The sequence below is a fragment of the Oncorhynchus keta genome, chromosome 1 (genome assembly GCF_023373465.1).
Source record: "Oncorhynchus keta strain PuntledgeMale-10-30-2019 chromosome 1, Oket_V2, whole genome shotgun sequence".
NCBI lineage: Eukaryota > Metazoa > Chordata > Actinopteri > Salmoniformes > Salmonidae > Oncorhynchus > Oncorhynchus keta.
The window spans coordinates 57,840,881-57,854,702 of record NC_068421.1 but is presented as its reverse complement, the minus strand read 5'-3'; the positions used below and the strand labels follow the sequence as shown (position 1 = coordinate 57,854,702).

Here is a 13,822-nt window from a genome sequence, read left to right as displayed (position 1 = left end):
TGACTGCTACACACACCATTTCCCTATACTCTGTATGTGTTCTGACTGCTACACACACCATTTCCCTATACTCTGTATGTGTTCTGACTGCTACACACACCATTTCCCTATACTCTGTATGTGTTCTGACTGCTACACACACCATTTCCCTATACTCTGTATGTGTTCTGACTGCTACACACACCATTTCCCTATACTCTGTATGTGTTCTGACTGCTACACACACCATTTCCCTATACTCTGTATGTGTTCTGACTGCTACACACCATTTCCCTATACTCTGTATGAGTTCTGGCTGCTACACACACCATTTCCCTATACTCTGTATGTGTTCTGACTGCTACACACACCATTTCCCTATACTCTGTATGAGTTCTGGCTGCTACACACACCATTTCCCTATACTCTGTATGTGTTCTGACTGCTACACACACCATTTCCCTATACTCTGTATGTGTTCTGACTGCTACACACACCATTTCCCTATACTCTGTATGTGTTCTGACTGCTACACACACCATTTCCCTATACTCTGTATGTGTTCTGACTGCTACACACACCATTTCTCTATACTCTGTATGTGTTCTGACTGCTACACACACCATTTCTCTATACTCTGTATGTGTTCTGACTGCTACACACACCATTTCTCTATACTCTGTATGTGTTCTGACTGCTACACACACCATTTCCCTATACTCTGTATGTGTTCTGACTGCTACACACCATTTCCCTATACTCTGTATGTGTTCTGACTGCTACACACACCATTTCTCTATACTCTGTATGTGTTCTGACTGCTACACACACCATTTCTCTATACTCTGTATGTGTTCTGACTGCTACACACACCATTTCTCTATACTCTGTATGTGTTCTGGCTGCTACACACACCATTTCCCTATACTCTGTATGTGTTCTGACTGCTACACACACCATTTCCCTATACTCTGTATGTGTTCTGACTGGTACACACACCGTCTCCATCTACTTTGATCCCCATGCAAGTCAATCCTCATTGTGTGTGATCTCTGTTTGCTACACTCTATATAAAGACTTCAGCATCAGTATGCTCAGGGGTAGTGAGGGAATCTCCATAGGGACTGCTATGGTTTATAAGCCCCTTCCATGTTCCACTCTGCCCTGTGATGAGAAGCACCCACTCTCAATTTGGCTGCGTAATCTGGGAGGATAGAGGTTAGAAAGAGGAGCTTGAAGGGGCACTCAGTCCACTCAGAAGGCTTAGTGACACATTTACAAAGCGTTCACACCTGTGTCAAGTTTGCACTTGTGATTTTCAAAGGGGAATACAGGACAAAAGAAATCAAAGCTGAAAAATGTGAAACTGTCCTTGTACCTCTATTGATATTCAGGAAAAACTCTAGATCACCTTGACTCCACACACAATCAATACATTTTAAGTTCAGGCTATAACACTCTACAATGTGGAAAAAGTCAAGGGGTCTGAATACTTTCTGAAGGCACTCACTTTCACATACTCTGCTGCTACGCTGTTTGTCTATCCTGATTGCCTAGTCACTTTTACCCCAATCTATATGTACATATTGCCTACATTACCTCACCTGCCTCGTACCCCTGCACATTGACTCGGCACCGGTGCTCCTTGTACAGTATATAGCCTCGTTATTGTTATTTTATTGTGTTACTATTTCCTTTTTAAGTAAGTAAGCATTTCACGGTAAAGTCTACACCTGGCGCATGTGAATACATTTGATTCGATTTACCTTTTGTTCCTCATTTGATGTGTTTATTATTGAAAAGAACAGGTGGAAACTTCACACTGGTGCTGCAAACGCTTGATAAACACTAACCTCAGGTGTTCGTGTTGTTAGTGTTGTCAGCCCATAGAAGTGAGTATCGGTCTAAATATGTGTCTTAACCACTCTGCTCCATCCTCTGGCCAACAGCTGCCTGGTGTCTCGGGTCTACCAGGACAGGGGAAGAGGATGGGCCACAGAGGAGTGGACGCGTCCGGAGAGACCACCTACAAGAAGGTAGGCAGTCGGCACCATCTCCCCGGATTTTAGCCAGTCAATCAATTAATTAATCAAGCATATAGGGATCACATATAGTGCCTGCGCCTTTTACAAATGCCTCACAGCAAAGCAGCCAAACCCCCAATAGAACAAGCCAAGACATTGGCAAGGAAAAACTCCCTTGGTAGGCACTTGGCAATGGTCCTTTATGCACAGTTAGGCTACAGCTGTGTGCAGGCAAAACAGAGAAGGGACATAGCTCTGTAAGCCTGCACACTGTACTCTCCACTTATACTATATATTTTATCGTCACATACACTTGATAGGTGCAGTGAAGTGTGTTGTTTTACAGGGTCAGTCATAGTAGTACGGCACCCCTGGAGCAAATCAGGGTTAAGTGCCTTGCTCAAGGGCACATTGACAGTTTTTGGGGTATTTTTTATATATGTGAGAAGGCATAAAGAAAAGACACTGCAGAGCAATCCGAGTGTGTCTCACAGATAACCACTACTCCGACCCGATTCATCCACCCTGTCTGTCTTTAGCACGTTACACTATAGGTATTCTGGTTTGCGTGTCTGAGTGAGTCAATGTTTTGCCTCTTTAGTGTAGAATTCAGTCCCGTCTGAGAGCTGAGCTAATGGAGCTTGTAAATCGTAAGATTTCTCAATGAATACAAATGAGTGGTAGTCCACCAAGCTCAGAAATGTCTTAAGTATTTCCCTAACCCCCACCATCTCTCTCCTCTCCCCTAGACCACGTCCTCCGCCCTGAAAGGTGCCATCCAGCTGGGCATCGGCTACACGGTGGGCAACCTGAGCTCCAAGCCTGAGAGAGACGTCCTCATGCAGGACTTCTATGTGGTGGAGAGCATCTTCTTCCCCAGGTAACCACACCATCAGGGCAGCACACAGCTTTGTGACATTATTAGAACGAGGCCTTTCAAATATATCTGAGATTTCTGACCGATCACAAAACTGATCCTAGAGATGTTCTTTTGATGGTAAGTCGTTCGTTATTTACACTATAAGGATTCCTTCATAGTGGCGCAGCGGTCTAAGGCATTGCATCTCAGAGCAAGAGGCCTCACTACAGTCCCTGGTTCAATTCCAGGCTGTATCACATCCGGCCATGATTGGGAGTCCCACAGGGCAGCGCACAATTGGCCCAGCGTTGTCCGGGTTTGGCCGTGATGTGCCGTAGTTGTAAATAAGAATTTGTTCTTAACTGACTCACCTAGCTAAATAAAGGTTCAATTGAAAATATATATTTTTTAACCTTTATTTAACTAGGTAAGTCAATTAAACAAATTCTTATTTACAATGACAGTCTACCAAAAGGCCTCCTGCGGGGACGGGGGCTGGGATTAAAAATATAGGACAAAACACACATCACAACAAGAGAGACACCACAACACTAGATAAAGAGAAACCTAAGATGACAACATAGCATGGCAGAAACACATGACAACACAGCATAATTAATAGCAACACCACATGACAATGACATGGTAGCAGCACAAAACATGGTACAAACATTATTGGGCAGCACAAAGGCAAGAAGACAACAATACATCACGCGAAGCAGCCACAACTGTCGGTAAGAGTGTCCATGATTGAATCTTTGAATGAAGAGATTGAGATAAAACTGTCCAGTTTGAGTGTTTTTGCAGCTCATTCCAGTCACTAGCTGCAGCGAACTGAAAAGAGGTGGGACCCAGGGATATGTGCGCTTTGGGGACCTTTAACAGAATGTGACTGGCAGAACGGGTGTTGTATGTGGAAGATGAGGGCTGCAGTAGATATCTTCGATAATGGGGAGTGAGGCCTAAGAGGGGTTTATAAATAATCGTCAACTAGTGGGTCTTGCGATGGGTATACAGAGATGACCAGTTTACCAGGAGTGTAGAGTGCAGTGATGTGGCGCAATGGTAGCAAATCTGATGGCCGAATGGTAAAGAACATCTAGCCGATCTATAAATTACGTCTCCGTAGTAGAGGTTGACCGATTAATCGGAACAGCTGATTAATTAGGGCCGATTTCAAGTTTTCATAACAATCGGAAATCGTATTTTTGGGCACCGATTTAATCATTTTTTTTATATACCTTTATTTAACGAGGCAAGTCAGTTAAGAACACACTCTTACTTTCAATGACGGCCAAGGAACTGTGGGTTAACTACCTCAACAGATTTTCACCGTGTCAGCCCGGGGGAGCCAATCTTGCAACCTTATAGTTAACTAGTCCAATGCAATAACGACCTGCCTCTCTCTCGTTGCACTCCACAAGGAGACTGCCTGTTACGCGAATGCAGTAAGCCAAGGTAAGTTGCTAGCTAGCATTAAACTTATCTTATAAAAAACAATCAATCATAATCACTAGTTAACTACACATGGTTGATGATATTAATAGATATTATCTAGCGTGTCCTGCGTTGCATATAATCTGACTGAGCATACAAGTATCTAAGTATCTGACTGAGCGGTGGTAGGCAGAAGCAGGCGCATAAACATTCATTCAAACAGCACTTTTGTGCGTTTTGCTAGCAGCTCTTTGTTGTGCGTCAAGCATGGCACTGTTTATGACTTCAAGCCTATCAACTCCCGAGATGAGGCTGGTGTAACCAAAGTGAAATGGCTAGCTAGTTAGCGCGCGCTAAAAGCGTTTCAAACGTCACTCGCTCTAAGCCTTCTAAATTGTTCTAAGCTCTAAGCCTTCTAGTTGTTCCCCTTGCTCTGCATGGGTAACGCTGCTTTGATGGTAGCTGTTGTCGATGTGTTGCTGGTTTGAGCCCAGGGAGGAGCGAGGAGAGGGACGGAAGCTATACTGTTACACTGGCAATACTAACGTGCCTATAAGAACATCTAATAGTCAAAGGTTAATGAAATACAAATGATATAGAGGGAATTAGTCCTATAATTCCCATAATAACTACAACCTAAAACTTCTTACCTGGGAATATTGAAGACTCATGTACCTCTGTTTTGGAGGTGTTCAGAACAAGGTTAAGGGCAGAGAAAGCTTGTTGGACACTAAGAAAGCTTTGTTTTGTTGAGCATTTAACACAAAATCCCATATCTAAAAGCCTTTCTCCTTCTCTCCTGGTCCCAGTGAAGGCAGCAACCTGACTCCAGCCCACCACTTCCCAGACTTCCGCTTCAAGACCTATGCTCCTGTGGCCTTCCGCTACTTCAGGGAGCTCTTTGGGATCAGGCCTGATGACTACCTGGTAAGAACATGTAACTCTATCCTTTTTCAACCATGACAACAGACATGAACACATAGCATGGTGTCACCATACATTAGATATCCAGAATGAACAGAGGAGCATTCATTTTCTATTTTTTACTTCTATTTTTTACTTAACACTTATTGTTCTTAACTTCTTAAAGCATTGTTGGTTAAGGGCTTGTAAGTAAGCATTTCACTGTAAGGTGCAAGGTGCACTGTTGTATTCAGTGCATTACAAATACAATTTGATTTAATAGGTCAGTGTTGAGGAATGGTAGCTAGTGCATCAATTCCTGATCCCACTTTTTATTTTGTTTTATTTATTTAACCTTTATTTAACTAGGCAAGTTAGTTAAGAACAAATTCTTATTTACACTGACGGCCTACCAAAAGGCAGAAGGCCTCCTGCGGGGGCTGGGATTGTTATTATTATTTTTTTAATAATAACAAATAGGCCATAACACACATCAGGACAAGAGAGACAAAAACTACATAAAGAGAGACCTAAGACGACAACATAGCATGGCAGCAACACAACATGGCAGCACAAAACATGGTACAAACATTATTGGGCACAGACAACAGCGCAAAAGGCAAGAAGGTAGAGACAACAATACATCACGTGAAGCAGCCACAACTGTCAGTAAGTGGAGAGACCAGTTTACCAGGGGTGTAGAGTGCAGTGATGTGTCCTATAAGGAGCATTGGTGGCAAATCTGAATCCTGAATGGTAAAGAACGTCTAGCCGCTCGAGAGCACCCTTACCTACCGATCTATAAATTATGTAGGTAGGATGGTCATCTGAATCAGCCCTGAAATGTGCTTCGAGAAGGACAGTGTACCTTCTAGCCATACACCCAAGTACTTGTATGAGGTGACTACCTCAAGCTCTAAACCCTCAGAGGTAGTAATCACACCTGTGGGGAGAGGGGCATTCTTCTTACCAATCCACATGATTTTTGTTTTGGAGGTGTTCAGAACAAGGTTAAAGGCAGAGTAAGCTTGTTTGATACTAAGAAAGCTTTGTTGTAGAGCGTTTAACACAACACAAAATACGGGGGAGGGTATAAGACTGTATTGTCTGCATGTAATTGGATGAGAGAGCTTCCTACTGCTTAAGATATGTTGTTGATGTAAATTGAGAAGAGCGTGGGACCTAGGATCGAGCCTTGGAGTAATCTCTTGGTGACAGAAGCAGGTCTCTGTAGAAAAAGCTGTTCAGAGGCTCCCTGTATAGAGAGACTGAGGTATGCAGTCCACCTGCTGTGTCCTGGTCTTAGCCAACACTCCCACAGCCTGCTGCCCTCTCCCTCCCTCTCGGTCCAGCCTGCTGCCAGCAGCACAGCAGGCAATGTAGCACCATGACTGGGAGCGTGATTTCTCCCACCAGACAGGCAGGCACGAGTCACTGCTGGAGAGAGATTGGGAAGAATATCAGGAGAGACGGGGGAGAGACAGGCAGGGTTGGAGAGTTTGGGAGAGCGGAAGAAATGGGCTAAGAAATACTGTGTGGATAAATAGGGATATTAGGCAGGGAGAAGCAGAGATGGGGACGGCGAAGGGAGAAATGGTGAGTAGAGAGGATGAAGGCTGGGGAGGGCCAGAGAAGGGTTGGGGGGTGCTATAAGAAGTCTGGGCAGAGAGGTGGTTAGGCCCAGAGGAGGTCTGGGGAAGTGGTTAGTGTGGTGGCAGAGTGAGTCACAGCTCCTCCGTGAGTGGTCAGCAGTCTGGGCATGTGTTTATGTCTGTGTACATGAAAAATAGGATGCACACATGTCCTTGTGTGTTTCGCTATGACTAGGGCTGTGACGGTCATGGAATTTTGGATGACGGTTAATTGTCAACCATAAAATAAAACTGTGCATTTTCTCCTGTCCTGTGCTGCTCCCGACTGCATAGGACTCAAATCAGGGATGTGATGATCCATGTTTACTGTCAACCCAAGCTGACAGCTAATTGAGGGTATATATAGCATGCTGCTGTTAACTATAGGCTCTGTGGTCCAGTCAGTGTTCCCTATTTTTTTATTTTTTTTATTTACACACCTTTTCTCCCCAATTTCGTGGTATCCAATTGTTTAGTAGCTACTATCTTGTCTCATCGCTACAACTCCCATACGGGCTCGGGAGAGACAAAGGTTGAAAGTCATGCATCCTCCGATACACAACCCAACCAAACCGCACTGCTTCTTAACATAGCGCGCATCCAACCCGGAAGCCAGCCTCACCAATGTGTCGGAGGAAACACCGTGCACCTGGCAACCTTGGTTAGCGTGCACTGCGCCCGGCCCACCACAGGAGTCGATGAGACAAGGATATCCCTACCGGCCAAGCCCTCCCTAACCCGGACGACGCTGGGCCAATTGTGCGTAGCCCCACGGACCTCCCGGTCACGGCAGAGCCTAGGCGCGAACCCAGAGTCTCTGGCGCCACCCAACCAACACAGGCCCAGTGTTCCCTTTTTTTGGTAAGCCTTTTTTTGCATGCATTTCCTCATGCTCGTTTGCAACAACACTTTGCTGAAACAAGGAGCAACAAAGTTTCATCACGCTGTAAAGAGTCCATGTTACCGTGGAAACGGACTCAACTGCACGCAGGTCTTGTATTTTTTTAAATGTCCTGCAGTCCCGTCTTCAGTCAGTTTAAAGCACTATAATTGTTCTACAACACAATTCTAAAACTGTCTGTTAGGTGTGGACCAGGCTTACTTTTACTTTAATGCTTTTGGGTAAAGTTTGTCGACTTAAATTAAGTTAATCAACAATAAACGGTTATACAATTACCCTGCCAACCCTAACTATGACATAATAATGCGTGCGTGCGATAGACATAGTGTCATACCTCATAGCCCTTGTCACATTGTATCTGTGCTGGCTGACTAGCATTGTGTTTGGCTGTGTATCAACATGTACAGACACAATGCAAGAATTTGGTCTTAGTTATTCCTTTGTTCCATTTCAGACAACAATGTACAGAGCTACAGTAGAGTATATGGGCAAATTCGGTTTGTATTGATTTTCTGAATAGCAAATAGCAGTGTACAGTCGTGGCCAAAGGTTTTGAGAATGACACACATATACATTTTCACAGTGTCTGCTGCCTCAGTTTGTATGATTGCAATTTGTATATACTCCAGAATGTTATTTACCATGCGAATGAACTGAATCCCCCAAAAACATTTCCACTGCATTTCAGCCCTGCCACAAAAGGACCAGCCAGTGATGTCAGTGATTCTCTCGTTAACACAGGTGTGAGTGTTGACGGGGACAAGGCTGGAGATCACTCTGTCATGCTGATTGAGTTTGAAAAACAGACTGGAAGCTTTAAAAGGAGGGTGGTGCTTGGAATAAGAGGGCTTCACAGGCAAGGATATTGCTGTGACAATGCCTTTTCCAGCATGATGGAGCACCTTGCCATAAGACAAAAGTGATAACTAAGTGGCTCGGGGAACAAAACATCAATATTTTGGGTCCATGGCCAGGAAACTCCCCAGACCTTAATCCCATTGAGAACTTGTGGTCAATCCTCAAGAGGCGTCGTGGACAAAGAAAAACCCACAAATTCTGACAAACTCCAAGCATTGATTATGCAAGAATGGGCTGCCATCAGTCAGGATGTGGCCCAGAAGTTAATTGACAGCATGCCAGGGTGGATTGCAGAGGTCTTGAAAAAGAAGGGTCAACACTGCAAAATTGACTCTTTGCATTAACTTCATGTAATTGTCAATAAAAGTCTTTGACACTTATAAAATGCTGGTAATGATACTTCAGTGTTCCGTAGTAACATCTGACAAAAATATCTAAAGACACTGAAGCAGCAAACTTTGTGAAAATTAATAATTGTGTTATTCTCAACTTTTGGCCATGACTGTACTGTACAGAAAATACACCAGTGTGCCTATTCCACAAACACAAACAACCATAATCCCCAAAATAACCCAGTCCACAGCTCCTTCCCTCCACTCCAGAGCTGTATGGGAGTAATTCATTGATTTTATTTATATTTTATTAGGATCCCCATTAGCCATCGCCAATGGCTACAGCTAGTCTTACTAAGGTCCGACATTATAGACAACGACTTTACAATTTACATGCATTTAAAACATGGTGTGTGTGTGTGTGTGTGTGTGTGTGTGTGTGTGTGTGTGTGTGTGTGTGTGTGTGTGTGTGTGTGTGTGTGTGTGTGTGTGTGTGTGTGTGTGTGTGTGTGTGTGTGTGTGTGCGCGCGCGCGCCCAATCAGTTACACATACATGGCAGTACATAGACACAACAAGTAGATCACATGGGGTAGAGGTGTTGCTTTATTTGTTTGTTTAAACCATGTTTGCTGTTCACTTGCGCTATATGAGATGGAAGGGAGTTCCATGCACTTATGGCTCTGTATAATACTGTATGTTTCTTTAAATCTGTTCTGGACCTGGGGACTGTGAAAAGACGTCTGGTGGAGTAAGTGTGTTCTGGACCTGGGGACTGTGAAAAGACCTCTGGTGGCATGTCTGTTGGAGTAAGTGTGTGTCAGAGCTATACGTTGACCATGCAAACAATTTGGAATATCTAACGCATTAATGTTTCTTATACAAACAAGAAGTGATTACAGTCAGCCTTTCCTCAAGAGACTGGCATGCATAGTATTGATATTAGCCCTCAGATTACAATGAAGAGCAAAACGTGCCGCTTTGTTCTGGGCCGGCTGCAGCTTAACTAGGTCTTTCTTTGCAGCACTTGACCCATATGACTGGACAATAATCAAGATGAGATCAAACTAGAGCCTGCAGGACTTGCTTTGTGGAGTGGGGTGTAAAAAAAATCAGAGCATCTCTATCATGGACAGACCTCTCCCCATCTTTATAACGATTGAATCTATATGTTTTGACCATGACAGTTTACAATCTAAAGTAACACCAAGTAATTTAGCCTCCTCAACTTGCTCAACAGCCACACCATTCATTACCAGATTCAGCTGAGGTTTAGAACTTAGGGAATGATTTTTTACCAAATTCAATGCTCTTAGTTTAAGAGATGTTCAGGACCAGTTTATTACTGGCCACCTATTCTAAAACTGACTGCAACTCTTTGTTTAAGGTTGCAGCGACTTCACTAGTTGCTGACGCGTATAGGGTGGAATCATCAGCATACATGAACACACAGGCTTTGTTTAATGCCAGTGGCAGGTCATTGGTAAAAATGGAAAAGAATAGAGTGCCAAGAGAAGCTTCCGTTAAAGTGTTAAACTGTTAAACTGTCCATTAAACTGTTGTGTATGCTATTGCTATTCTCTAGAGCGAATAAAAATTATGTTGATGATTTAAGCATGTGTACTTTGTCCATATTGATAGTGTCCCTGCAAATATCTGGGCATCTGGATAGATGAAAAAGCTGTCTCTTAAAAAGCATATTGATGAGTTAGTTAAGAAGTTTATCATAAAAATGGGCTTCTTCTCTGTGTTCTATTAGATACAGTGGCTTGCAAAACTATTCACCCCCTTGGCATTTCACTATTTTATTGCCTTACAACCTGGAATTTAAATCGGTTTTGGGGGCTTGTATCATTTGATTTACACAACATGCCTACCACTTTGAAGGTGCAGAGCTTGGCACATCTAGCCACTGGGATTTTTGCCCATTCTTTAAGGCAAAACTGCTCCAGCTCCTTCAAGTTGGATGGGTTCCGCTGGTGTACAGCAATATGTAAGTCATACCACAGATTCTCAATTGGATTGAGGTCTGGGCTTTGACTAGGCCATTCCAAGACATTTAAATGTTTCCCCTTAAACCACTCAAGTGTAGCTTCAGCAGTGTCCTTAGGGTCATTGTCCTGCTGAAAGGTGAACCTCCGTCCCAGTCTCAAATCTCTGGAAGACTGAAACAGGTTTCCCTCAAGGATTTCCCTGTATTTAGCACCATCCATCATTCCTTTAATTCTGTCCAGTTTCCAAGTCCCTGCAGATGAAAAAAATGGTGTTCTCGGGGTGATGAGAGGTGTTGGGTTTGCACCAGACATAGCATTTTCCTTGATGGCCAAAAAGCTCCATTTTAGTCTCATCTGACCAGAGTACCTTCTTCCATATGTTTGGGGAGTCTCCCACATGCCTTCTGGCGAACAACAAATGTTTGCTTATTTGTTTTCTTTAAGCAATGGCTTTTTTCTGACCACTCTTCTGTAAAGCACAGCTCTGTGGAGTGTACGGCTTAAAATGGTCCTTTTACATTTGCAAGGCTCTGAATCCACGATATGGCAGAGTTTGAAAAGACATAACACATACATTTTTTTCAACAACATGTTATGACAAATAATATCAAAGGCATGGGCACAACTTTGGTTTTTGAAGTGGGGGTGGGGGGCAGAACTTGGTGGGGGGTATGGGGGTCCTCTGCATCTGAAGCTAATTCCTGCATTTCTACACAATCTAATATGACCCATGGCCCTTCTAGCCGTCTCTATTTAGAACAACATAAAGTAAGCACAAATGCCCAGCCATCAAGCTAGGTAAGAGATCATTATTAAATATGTTTAAGAGATTGATAAGATTGAACTAGATCAATGATAATTCAATAATCAATATTGTGTTGCGACTTCCCATAATGCCTTTAAATACTTTCAATCTTTGAAGCTTCTTGTATTTCCAATGTTTGCTGCAAAGAGAAAATAAAGTGTTGTATCTGCAAAAATTCCCCTCTGCTCCATCACAGACTGGTCTTCCCTGGCTGTCTGACCCTGATGAGACCCTTGTCACCATCTGACACTGCTCAGATGAGGCACGACAAGGAATTACTTTGGTGTACATTTATACATTGATTCCATCCATGAACAGAATCAATGGTTCATCAATTGAGATGACCATTATTCCCTGATCCCAGAATGTAACCTACCCATCAACTCAAGATGGAACTTTGTATCCATTCACTGATTGTTATAATATACTGCAAAATTCACGTGAGCTCTGTGGACTGGTCTTCCCTGTCTGTCTGACCTTGCTGGGACACCTGTCACCATCTGATCCCACTAAGACATGATGAGCATAGTGTTGTGTACTGACTGTGAACCATGACAGGGATGCCTGTAGAGCTGTTTATACCATGTCAGTGTGAAAAGTAGGGAATTCACTAGGGAAACTGATAGATCAATAACGTTACATTGCTATACTGACTAATAAAAACTCACATTGCGCTGAACAAAAATATATTGGTTTGCAATTGTTTAGCCCCTGGTTTCAATCGTTTGATTCAAGCCTACTGTGATTGAGGCAAAAAATAATAGCTATATTTTTCTGCCAAACAGCAGTTACCGTCCCAACTAGAACAGTCAACTAAAGAGTATCCAGTTTTTGCTCTGCTTGTTTTTACAACTCTGAGAAAAAGCATAACACAGACAGCAGCTGCCTCTGTTCATAGAAAAAGGAGATGATTGTGGACTACAGGAAAAAGAGGACCGAGCACACCCCCATTCTCATCGACTGGGCTGCAGCAGAGCAGGTTGAGAGCTTCAAGTTCCTTGGTGTCCACATCACCAACAAACTAACATGGTGCAAGCACACCAAGACAGTCATGAAGAGCCTACGACAAAACCTATTTCCCCTGAGGAGACTGAAAATATTTGGTATGGGTCCTCAGATCCTCAAAAGGTTCTACAGCTGCACCATCGAGAGCATCCTGACTGGCAAATCTGACCACGACTCCAAAGTTTTAAGTTCCTCGGCATACACATCACAGACAAACTGAAATGGTCCACCCACCCTCGGGAGGTTGAAGAAATTTGGCTTGTCACCAAAAACACTCACAAACTTTTACAGAAGTTTGGCTTGTCACCAAAAACACTCACAAACTTTTACAGAACAATCGAGAGCATCCTGTCGGGCTGTATCTCCGCCTGGTACGGCAACTGCTCGACCCACAACCTTAAGGTGAGGTCTGCACAACGCATCACCAGGGGCAAACTACCTGCCCTCTAGGACACCACCCGATGTCACAGGAAGGCCAAAAAAATCATCAGGGACAACAACCACCCAAGCCACTGCCTGTTCACCCTGCTATCATCCAGAAGGTCAGTGCAGGTGCATCAAAGCTGGGAGCAAGAGTGTTAAACAGCTTCTATTTCAAGGTCATCAGACTGTTAAACAGCCATCACTTACATTGAGTGACTGCTGCCAACATACTGACTCAAATCTCTAGCCACTTTAATAATAAAAAATTGGATGTAATAAATGTTTCACTAGTCACTTTAAACAATGCCACTTTATATAATATACTGTATTCTATACCATCTACTGCATCTTGCCTATGCCGTTCAGCCATCGCTCATCGCTCCATATATTTATATGTACATATTCATATTCATTCCTTTACACTTTTATGTGTACAAGGTAGTTGTTGTGCAATTGTTAGATATTACTGCACGATCGGAACTAGAAGCACAAGCATTTCACTACACTCGCATTAACATCTGCTAACCATGTGTATGTGACCAATACAATTTTATTTGATTTCTGGTTGCATCACTGCCGGGTGTGGCAACTGCTCGGCCTCCGACCGCAACGGCACTACAGAGGGTAGTGCGAACGGCCCAGTACATCACTGGGGCCAAGCCTCCTGCCGTCC

At 43.5% G+C, this 13,822-nt stretch overlaps 1 protein-coding gene across 3 annotated transcripts in view; it reads left to right on the top strand.

Moving 5' to 3' along the window:
- pip5k1ca (phosphatidylinositol-4-phosphate 5-kinase, type I, gamma a) overlaps positions 1-13,822 on the top strand; it is a 77,907-nt gene that overhangs the window by 35,812 nt on the left and 28,273 nt on the right. For all 3 annotated transcript variants that reach the window (XM_052529213.1, XM_052529206.1, XM_052529214.1), the window contains exons 3-5: positions 1,929-2,015; positions 2,753-2,883; positions 5,109-5,226. In XM_052529213.1, coding sequence (XP_052385173.1) covers positions 1,929-2,015; positions 2,753-2,883; positions 5,109-5,226 — 336 coding nt within the window. The remainder of the gene's footprint in view (positions 1-1,928; positions 2,016-2,752; positions 2,884-5,108; positions 5,227-13,822) is intronic.